The 11442-nt window shown below is 42.1% G+C and overlaps 1 protein-coding gene across 5 annotated transcripts in view; it reads right to left on the reverse strand.

The window, feature by feature from the left end:
- The window catches only part of PEX11A (peroxisomal biogenesis factor 11 alpha), a 28408-nt gene that overhangs the window by 14881 nt on the left and 2085 nt on the right, over positions 1–11442 (reverse strand). For 3 of the 5 annotated variants that reach the window (XM_087941366.1, XM_026709743.2, XM_026709744.2), the window contains exon 2: positions 1535–1700. Coding sequence is in view for 1 of the 5 variants with exons in the window: in XM_026709746.2 (XP_026565531.1) it covers positions 6253–6827; positions 10114–10229 (691 nt within the window). In the remaining 4 variants the exon portion in view is untranslated. Of the gene's footprint in view, positions 1–1534; positions 1720–5405; positions 6828–10113; positions 10230–11442 lie in introns of those variants that run through there. The other 2 variants (XM_026709746.2, XM_087941365.1) reach the window with 2 other exon arrangements.

The following is an 11442-nucleotide window of genomic DNA, read 5'->3' on the forward strand; positions in this document are numbered from 1 at the left end:
GCCCTTGCTTATCTACTCTTTTACAGAGGATCTGTGAATGCTGAATACGAGTCCCACTAAGCCATAATTCTAATGACTAATCTTTTCTATATATAAAAATTGGAATGCAATTCCAACCAAACTTGGTACACAGATGACTTACTCTCTGGAAACAAATACTGTGGGGGTAAGACACCCCTAACACCCCTCAGGGTGTGTGAGTACCTTAAAATGGCTTCTACTGTACAGCACAGTGGACTTGCCATGGTAACAGCTTCACAGTACTCCACAAGGGGGCTCCCTCTCAACCCTCCAAGGAAATGTCAGGTTATTGGCCGAGTGCAATCAAAAAAATGAAACACAGCGTAGACAAGAAACTCCCAAGGACAGGAATAGAAGACTTGCGACGCTGCGCGACAGACAGTACAACAGCGTGAGTCCCAACTACAGGATTTTCCTGTCTAATACAGGATTGGGATAAATAAATACCCAGGCAAAGCCGGGTTATAGGGTAGTATAGAATAAGAAGAACAAAAAGCTTTCTATTGTGCTCTCCTTCTGCATTTGGAATAGCCAAGTCTTAACTTCTCTCCTGAAACCCAGAAGAGAAGAAGCAGATTCGATCTCTCTGGGGAGGAAATAGAGACTATGAGAGCAGTGACTGAGGCCCCATTAGGTGGCATTTTTGTACTGAAATGGAAGGAAATGACCCTATTTGAGCCAATCCAATAGAAAGACAAATATTGAAGAAGGTGATTCCTCAGATGACCTTTAAAGGTGACAATCAGAACGTCAATCCCACCCAGAAGCAACCAATGCAGCTCCCCAAAAGGCTCACCTTAATATACCGAGATAAACCCATTATTGCCCAGGCCACTTCATTTTGTAGATTCCAAATTCATTCTAAGGATATTCTTATTTTTACCCCATTACAGTAATCTAAACAGGAAGTGACTAAGACATGAATGACTGCAGCATGGCCCCCATTGCTCATAATTGGCACACCAAATGTAACTACAGTATGCAAAAGCCCCCCTGGCTACAGATGCTACCTGCTGATCAGTTGCGAAACCCCCTCTGATGAACGCCATTCAGAGTCAGAGATGGCATTTCCGTGGACTCCTCTGGCCTACCAACCCAAAGCTAATCCATCTCAGATGGATTCAGTCCGAGTCTGTTCGTTCAGGTGCTCCAGGATTCTGGCTGCAACAATTATTCAGCCTCATTAAGAAAGGCCATTCTTTGCATGCATGACTGAATCCTGAGGATTTTAACAGGATGGGGAAAATTAAGCTCCTATTACATGGCTTTCAGCTTGCCCATGTACAAGAGAGGACTTTAATCTCTCGGAAGCAATGGCCAGGTTCTCACATCACACAAACCCAAACTTGTTTGTTTGGTTTGGCATGGCCCAGTGCACTAACCCAACTACTGTAATTATAAACCATGGCTTGCTGGTCAACATGTTAAGCAAACCCAATTGTGGCTTACTTACTTTTGGGTGGTAGCTAAAGTGATTCTAGAAACCAATTTCAAAGTAAGGGAAGGTACTCACAGGTTGCAGAAGTCAAGCAGTTTTGAACAGGGTGCCAGCAGTGCCGTCTCGACAGTGAAAGAAGAAACTCATGCTCCAGACTGTAATGCTATGAAGCCCCACCTTCCAGCTCAATCATTCTGCCAAGCTTCTTCGGGGATTAAGCAAGATGGCTCCCTTGGGCCCCCTGAAACTCAAACAGATGTCTGAAATACCATCCAAGTGCAACTCCAGATTATGGAAAGAATTGGCCAAGCAACATAACAAAATGTGAAAACTCGTGGGATCTTTGGAAAGTACCTAACCCAACTCTTTTTCGGGGTGGGGTGGTGAATCCAGGTGCTTTTAGGGAATTCCTTGCTGATCTCCCTGTCCTATTTAAAAAGGAACCTTGCCTGATTAAGATGCCAGGGTGTCAGACTAGGTTCCCTGTGGCACATGCTTTATTTTCTTTATCACCTTGGCAATTCTTGGCATACACCTGGAGGTACACAAGAGAGAGAAGTTCTGGTGAGAGAGAATTTCCCTGAAGATGGGCTCCAGCATGTGTTTAGAAGACTAAACCTCCAGACGGATCCAGACTGGATCCTGCAATACTACCTCTCACTTGTTAAAGACACATGCAGCTTTCCAGTGAATTGAATTGAATTGGCATCCTTTAGTCTCAAGAGACTATGGTATCGTGCTATGAAACTGGTAACTGCCACTTGCCGTGTTGTTTCCATGCTGTATGCAAAGCTGCAGTGTCCTCTCCAGAGCACAAGGCCTGGGTAATTGAATAGGGAGGATAAACTGTTACCCAAGCTGCAGATTCCCCCTTCTCCACGTCACTGAAATAGTCTAATGGAATGGTAGAGCCGATACGATTAGTTCCAGCTGCATCACAGGAGTTACCAGAATGTGATTGTACACAATCACAAACTGCTTCCAAGACTCTGGCTCCAGCTTTCCAGTATAGGAATATAAATGTATTAAGACAATGCTGTATGTGGAATCATCTGCTGTGGGTCAGGGGAGTGTGCAAAGAGATACTGGACCTGCCCAGAGTAAGTTCCCCATATTGTGCACTAAAAGCCAATGCAAATTGGCCCTTCCTTCTCACCGTATTCAGCCTCGACACCATTACATTTCATGTTAATTTGTGCAAAATCAGCAATAGCCTTGTTGTTGTCGTTGTCAGGTAGCACAATTGTCCTTGGTGCTGTCTGAGCTTAGTTGTTTTCTTGTTGAAGTTTCATTACCCAACTTCAGTGCATTGATAATGTTAACCTAGTTTGGGTAATGAAGAGAAAGCAACCAAGCTCAGAGAGCACCAAGGACCAGTTCAACCCTGAGCTACAAATATTCCCTTCTTTTGGCAAAGCCCTGGGGCTGGTGGCAAATCAAAGTATGTGATGGGCACCCTCAGAAAACTGCTGCTAAGTTAAAGTCTATCCAAAAGTATCCATCTACCATCCATGTCGATCTTTCTGGACCACGTCAATCTTTCTGGGAGTTATACATCATATAAGGAAGACCTTTATGAACCCAGAAGCATAATGCCAGAGCTTGTTGGGGGGGGGGTGGTTGTGGCATCGAAACCACCTATTTATTTATTTTTAATTACAAAATATTTTTGAGAGTCAGCTGCAAGAAGAAGTCTGCCAGGCTCCAAGGTAGATGTCTAGGACATCTATACTCAGTCATTGCCAGCTACTCCTTTATAACTATGAAAAATCCTTCAGTGAATTCCAGAGTTTTCAATATGTTTCATTTTCATGCTTAAGTAAACAAGATTTATTTTTGTTGGAGACGTAGGGAAAGATGGATCAGCTCTTCCTTGCCCCACCACTTAATCTAATACCTGCTTCTTTTTGACTCTTGAAAACTACCATTTCCCTTTGCATGTTTAATGCTTTTCACCCTAATCCATTACTCCATGATGTAGGCAAAAAAGCAAAAGAGATTATGTAAACTAGAAATTCTTCCCTTAAGCCTGGCAAAGGGTCACTGAAGCACAAAGGGCAACAGCCATTCCAAAATGAAATATTTGGCAACAACTTTACTGTTGGCAGAGAGAGGACTGAGTGATTGTTAAAATATATATACATATTCCAGAAGACAAATTCATCTTTGACTTAGACATTGGGGACATTAAAGGAGACAACTGCCCTTCACCAATGAAGACACAACATATGCAGAGAAATTTAACCAGCATCTTAGGACATGAAGATGTTGGCAGAGAAACTTGAAACTTCATTTAAATTCCACGTCCAGTTAGTTCTTCCTGCTTACTCTCTCATGTGGCTCTCATTTGCAAATGTCCTCTTAAGTTTCTCATGCACTTTGGTAATGCAGCTTCAGGGCCAGAGGTGGTATTCAGCAGGTTCTGACCAGTTCTGGAGAACCGGTAGCGGAAATTTTGAGATGTTTGGAAAACCGGCAAATCCCACCTCTGACTGGAGATTTTACAGTAGCCTTCCCCTGCCACACCCACCAAGCCACGCCCACAGAACCGGTAGTAAAAAAAATGGAATCCCACCACAGTTCAGGGCCCATAAAATCCAGTGAAATGACACAATGCTCCTCTAGAATGAGCTTTAGAAAAATCTAATGACTCCCATATCAAAATGGTGCTGGAGTTGAGTTCTGTTACCAAACTTTCCTATGAGAAACTATTATCCTCCCTTCCCTTCAGATCACATCAATTTTATATTCGATTTTCTTCTTTGTCAGTGCATCCTTCCACTTATTTTATTACCTTGTTGATTACATTTACTTGCCGCCCATCCCGCTGTGGGGCTAACCTAGGTGGCTTTTTAGAGTTTTGGTTTTTACCTTTTTTAAAGTTATTGTTTACAGTTTGCTTTGTATTCTTTTAAAAAGTAACTTCCCCAACTGGCTGCTAGCCAGCCCTCAGTCATTTTGCCAATGGGACCAGAGGTGGTATTCCGCAGGTTCTGACCAGTTCTGAAGATTTCCGGTAGCAGAAATTTTGAGTAGTTCTGAGAACCGGTAAATCCCACCTCTGACTGGAGATTTTACAGTATCCTTCCCCTGCCACGCCCACCAAGCCACGCCCACAGAACTGGTAGTAAAAAAAAATTGAATCCCATACCACTGGATGAACTGACTATCTAAAAGATAATGACTTGTGCCGCAGTGGATACATTAACTCTGATGTTACAAGAAAAGGAGGAGTCCGAGTATTATAGGATCTGGAAAAACGGTATGACTGGATTGAACTAAGATAGATGGATGATGAAAAATTAATGATAAGCAACATATAGGTTAAATGCTTACATTTGCATAAATTGTATATACTTGTAAATAATGCACAAAATAGTAGTATATGATGAATGCCACAAACAGTTAATGTCAAGATATTTATACTTTTTGTTTGTTTTTAAAGTTATAAAAGATTAATAAAATTTATTAAAAAATTGTTTTGAATCCCACCACTGAATGGGACCCTTAACCAACTACAGGTAGTCCTCAACTTATGGACACAACTGAGCTCAACATTTCTGTTGCCAAGTGAGACATTTGTTAACTGAGTTTTGCCCCCATTCTCGCCAGAGTTGTTAAGTGGATCATTGGAGTTGATAAAGTTACTAACCCAGCTGTTAAGTGAATCTGGCTCCTCCATTGACTTTGCTTGTCAGAAGGTCACAAAAGGGGATCACAGGGTCCCGGGATACTACAAACGTCATAAATAGGAGTTAGTTGCCAAGAGTCTGAATTTTGATCACATAGGGAAGCTGCAAAGGTCGAAAGTCTGAAAAACGATTGTCCCTTTTTTCAGTGCCGTTGTAACTTTGAATGGTCAATAAATGAAGTGCTATAAATCAAAGACTACCTGTATACATCTTACTATGCATTATAAACTAACAGTGGACTCATTTGCAAGGTGAAAGGTTTAGATATTCTTTTATTTACATTTTTTCCCTCAACCAAGTACAATTGCACTTATTTCAGAGAGAATCGGAATGCTGAAGAAAAAGGCACAATAGTGTTTCTTAGTCCCATCTGCCAACCAAGGTGAATGGTCTCATTTCTAGCAATGCATAGATTAAGTACAAACACACACACACACACACACACACACACAAACACTTCACCCTCATCTCCACTGAAAGCACCTGAAAACAATGCTCCAATACTGTATACCCTTCTTCCGGGGGATCAAATGTGTTTTTGATGAACATGTGCTCATCTTGATTTCACAGGCAAAAAAATGAGCGTGGCATAAAAACTAAAAGCATAAAAAAACTTCACACTCTGACCAGAAACAAAAATAACTAAAAGTTAGCTAGAGACAGCAATTTGGCTGCCTGTGAACATGTAGTTTAATGTTTCTGGTTAAAGAAGGTTTGTTAAGCTCCGGAATTCATCCCAGATAACAGCAATAAAACCTTATAAAGCAGGGGAGAGGGGATTACATAATCTGAGAAGGCCATTCTCTTTCAAATTAATTTCAAATCTGCTGCTCTCTATCCCAGAATAAACAATGGACTGGCTCCTCACCAAGGCTCAATACTGACACATCTTGAATAGTGTGAGTTTTGCTTCTTTGGTTGCATAGCTGGAGAAAGATCTTCAATGAAGGGCCCTTTATCCCTCTCCAGACTTAACCCAGGTCAAGAAGAAAGAATTCAGCTAGGGGTAAGAAGAACAAAACTCCATCATCAACGAAGGGAAGCCAATATGCACAAGGTGTGTGAGACGCCACTGTGCAAAAGGGGAGTCCTGAGAGAAGCTCAGTGTTTCAACCTTAAATGCGGCCTCATCACAGTAAGGATTCCCACCAGGGAGGAGATCAGGCCACACAGCCCTATAACTCCAGGGTTGGTCTTGTAGATGCCCAGACGATCCAATGGACTAAAGATATCGCAAAGGTTCTTCACCGTGTCCAGCAAAAGGGGTGGATAGTTCCTTAATGTGAGGAATGCAAGCAGGAGAAAAGTCTGTAGCTCACTGTTGGCCAGGAAAGCCATGTTTCGGAATTTTTGCCTGCCAGGAGTCAAGGTCTTTTCAGGACTTTCAGTCTGGATGGATGCTGTCTGCTTCATGCGCCAGCAGAGCTCATAAAAATCCTTGACCAGGTTTATCACCAGGGAATAGTAGTAACACTTGGTCGCCCAGTTGCGCCACTTCTTCTGGTTGATCTCCGAGAGGAGCCCAGCGCTCTGCACCCACAAGACAGTGTCACAGGCGAAGTACATAGCCCGGTTCACATTGGAGGCAGTCAGGCAGAAGCGAGGAATGGCGTGGGGCAACAGGGAAGCTTGATGGGCTGCCACTATGGCATGCACGATATTGCCAAGCCGAAACACTGCAAGAGAAACCAGAGCTGAAACATAGTGGTGGGAAAGGCTTAAGATGCCCCTGATGCATTCCATAGTGCAGCCATATACTCCATCAGCTTTGGACCATAACATCAGGGGTGGGATTCAAATTGCTTAACAACCAGTTCTGTGGGCATGGCTTAGTTGGTGGGCATGGCTCGGTGGTCATGTGACTGGCTGGGCATGGCCAACTCAACATCACTCACATCAAGGCCCGCATCTCCTTGCCTGGCCTCTCATGACTGTGGGGATGCTGCAACAGTCATAAGTGTTAAAAATGGTCATAAGTCACTTTTTTCAATGCCATTGTAACTTTGAATGGTCACTCCACACAAGCAAAGTACCGGCAAAGGAAGGGAAAAAAACTCCAGAGAAGTTTCTGAGACAGGAAGTCTAGTTCTGCCAAGAATGTAATAAGGGTTAACAGAGATGCAGTTTCTGTAAGCAACACTAGAATGTTTCCTTCCTGCCTTCCTTACAGGATTAGGCCAATAATTTCTTCTAACAACTGGTTCTCCGAACTGCTTAGAATGTTAAAAACCGGTCCTAGCGAATAGGTGCGAACTGGTAGAATCCCACCCCTGCATAACATAATTCAAGATCTCTTCTTTGGGCTACTTCAGAGGTGGTCTTCAGCAGGTTCTGACCAGTTCTGGAGAACTGGTAGCGGAAATTTTGAGTAGTTCAGAGAATCGGCAAATATCACCTCTGACTGGCCCTACCCCCATCTATTCTCTGCTTTCCAAGTCCAGCTGATCGGCTGGGTCTTCTTTTGTTGCCCTGCACAGGAGAACGGAGCTGGAAAGCAGGTTAGTGGGGTGGGGAGGGAATAGAGATTTTGCAGTATCCTTCCCTTGCCACGCCCACCAAGCCAGGCCCACAGAACCGGTAGTAAAAAAAATGTTGAATCCCACCACTGGGCTATTTCATCTCTGGCAGCTGCTCAGTCAATAATGGTAGAAACCATTATGACTGAGACTGTTAAGTGCAAAATGATTTGCCCCAGAATGTTCCAACCTCAGTGAGGTTTGAGTTTCTGGTGCCACTTCCTGAACACTCAGAATGGCCTGTTTCCCAGGTTCTCTTTCTTCTATCTATCTATCTATCTATCTATCTATCTATCTATCTATCTATCTATCTATCTATCTACCTACCTACCTACCTACCAACCAACCAACCAACCAACCAACCATCTTCTGTGTCCAGAAAATCTCTCTTTAAAAAGAGAAAACATGATGTTTAAAATTAATATAATAATCTAAATAAAAGAAAACTTTCAGTAACTATATAAATAAAGAGTATAAAAATTAAAACATAGAAGGAATTTAAAGCAGGTATGTGTCATTATATAGCATTTGAGGCCCAGAAAGTAGGTCTGAATAGCTTTATCATTGCCAGGAGCAAATTGTCCATTGTACATGCTCCATCAAGATTCTGGCATATCAATAAATGTTCATATCATATAAATTAGGCCTCTAAGGGTACCTTAGGGCAAGGGTCTTCAAACTTGGCAAATTTAAGGCTTGTGGACTTCAACTCCCAGACTTCCTGAGCTAACATGATTGGAGGAAGAATTCTGGGAGTTGAAGTCCACAAGTCTTAAAGCTGTCAAGTTTGGAGGCCCCTGCTTTAGGGTATAGGAAGAACTTACAGGAAGATTGCTTAATGAGCTGGGAGCAGAAAGCAGTTAGACCAGCCACAGAAAGAAAAAAAAATCTTATCTAAAGGGAAAAAAATACTCAGGTTCTTTGCTTTCTTCTGGTAGCTTTTTGAATGTTTTGAACCAAGCCACAGTGATGGGGTCCCTCACCATTCCTGCAATCAAGTCCCACCATTAAAAGAAAGGCTGGGGGGCAGATACCAAGCCCCCAAGCACAAATGAGGACATCTGTCATGTCAAAGCTCAAAATACATAGCTCCCTGACTTCTGGTTAAATGCCATTGAATGTGGATGATTTTAAATGGAAATGAAAAGACTGCTGTGCTTAAAAATGCAAGCACCCCATTGTACAATAGCAAAGGTAGGGACTGGGAAAGGATCAGGCCAGTCAAACAGGCTATTCCTTCCCCAGATAAAAAAATAATAATAACACATTTCTCATGTATGCATGGCATGCAAACTAATGAAACATAGATTGGGACACAAACAATCCAGGCCATGTAAATGCAATAATCATAAAGTGACATGCTAATTTAGAAATTTTGATTAATAAGCAAACTAGACTTTCCCAGGCAGGCACAAGGAATGAAAATCAGCAGGTAGGAAGCAGCATTCCTATTCAGAGAAACCCAAAATGTCAATCATTGCCCCACCTCCCACCTCCTCGTCTCACCTCCCCAAAGGCCATCAAGAGAACAGCCCAAATATTTATTGACTCAGGAAGGCAGGAGGAGAAAAATACAGAATTTAAACCTCTGAGCACACTTATTTAAAGGGCTTTGATCGCCAATATTCCTGCAGTGGACACATTTGGATATATTACATAATTCCATCCATAGGAGCTACAATAGGCACCAAAACTGGACAAGGTTGAAGTAAAGACAAATTCTCCATCTACTGCAACCAATAAGGAACCCTCGCCATTAAATTCCTATCAGGAGTTGTCCATGAAACCAAAATCTTATGCGGGTGACAAAAATTAGAGCACAATCCTAGGCATTAGGATTAAAAAATGCAATATTTTCTTTTCTGGGACCTCCTCCTAAATAAGGATAGTTGTGAACTTCAGCCTGAGTCGCTGTGCCTCAACATTAATAAAATCTTGGAAGCAGATCAAAATTGCTTCATAGCTTACACCTTCCCGTAACCTCAGCAAAAGTGAGTTTTGATTGATAAATCAAGGATAGGTTTCCTGTCCACTCATGTTCAGTTATCACAGACTCTCTGGAAAAGTACTTGAAATTTTCTTGGACAGGTTTTTTTTTTAGAAGCAGTTTGCCATTGCCTCCCTCTAAGGGCTAAGAGAAAGTGATTGGCCCAAGGTCACCCAGCTGGCTTTGTGCATAAAGCAGGACTAGAACTCACACTTTCCCAGTTTCTAGCCTGATACCATTACATCAAACTTCCTCTCAAGGAAAAGTTTACAATATTCCTAATTTGTAATCCAATTCTGGTACACAGTATTAATCTCTCTCCCTCCCTCCCTCCCTCCCTCTCTCTTTTAAATGCAACTGTTCTTTCTGTCCCACCCACCTATCCCTTATTTTGGGATGATCAGCAATCCATTTCTTTTTCTTTCTTCAATAGGCAGTATCTAAAACTAACATACTCACTCTTGCGTCCTGAGCTCATGCTCGATTCCAGAAGTTTGAGCTTCATAATTACTTTCTCCCGATGAGTCTTACGCTCTAAAATATAGCTAAGCAGCATGCATGAATATTGAGTTGCTCTGGAAAGGGAAGGAAAGAGAGGTGCATTGCTGGTCACACATCACAGGCAAAACACAGGCTGTGTCTACACACAATGAAACAGAGATATATAAATATGAGTGCAGGTCCCTCCCCATGCAAAAGATACTACAAGACTGTTTTGCTCTAAGGCAAATCCTCTAATATTTGGTTTTGCACACGGTAACATTGCTCAATCAGCAGAGACATTGCAAGTGGTGCATGAGAATCTATTATGCTCAATTATTCTGGAAAAACATGGTTATTTCCAAAAGCATTTGCTGGCAAAAAACCAAAACCAAAAATATTTGTCTCCTTCCAAACATCTTGCCAGCACTGGCTATCAGGAGATCAGTTGTGAAGCAACTATTACGCCCAATGGGATAACACTTTGAATCCTACCCAAAAGGTATCATAAATGGGATGGAATGAATCAACAAACAGCCAATTCCTTGCATCTATAGAGTACCCGTGATGATAGATCACAATAGTATTTTTTTCGTACCTTTTTCCTCCTATCTGTCCTGAACACCCATGGAACTGAACCTGGGAGCTTCATACCACCTTTTCCTGCATTACACATCAAGCAGCAGCTTGGTTTAACCAGCCAACAGTTCTAGTAGGACTTTTGATATTGGGGTTCAGTTCCATTTACAGTTGTGGAAGAACTGATTCCATTGAGCCTAGCGCTAACATCCAGTCCAATGTATTGCACAGATGGTTGCACTGTTGCAAAGATACAATTGGGCGAGAGATTGCTACCCACACATTGCCTCGAGGGGATGAAGGTGAGGCAAGTTGTGAAGCTGCCAAACAAATCCCTTGGATCACCCAGCACATAGTTCAAGTTTAAATGCAGCATGCGATGCTGAAAGATACGTTTATATAACACCAGCAAATAACAACACAAAGCAAGTAAGGTTGAGACAATGGTGGTTAAGGCAGGCATTGGCAACTCTTTGGCATGGATATTTTTTCCTCCTCTCTCAACAACCTTGGGGGAAAGAGATGGGGAAAAATTACTAAGTAGAGGTATATGTGGTATGAGAATTATATAGGTGTTCATAATTCTCACACCTATATAAGGCAGTAAGATCATCATGTTCACATTCTTTGTTTTACTCAAAAGCCTTCCCCTATTAAATTATCGGGAAAGTCTGTTTCTCCTACCAGATTTTCTTTTACATGCTCTTATTTATATTTTGTGGGATGATG

The sequence above is a fragment of the Pseudonaja textilis genome, chromosome 13, assembly GCF_049901715.1.
Source record: "Pseudonaja textilis isolate UNSWEBS1 chromosome 13, rPseTex1.2, whole genome shotgun sequence".
Taxonomy (NCBI): Eukaryota; Metazoa; Chordata; class Lepidosauria; order Squamata; family Elapidae; genus Pseudonaja; species Pseudonaja textilis.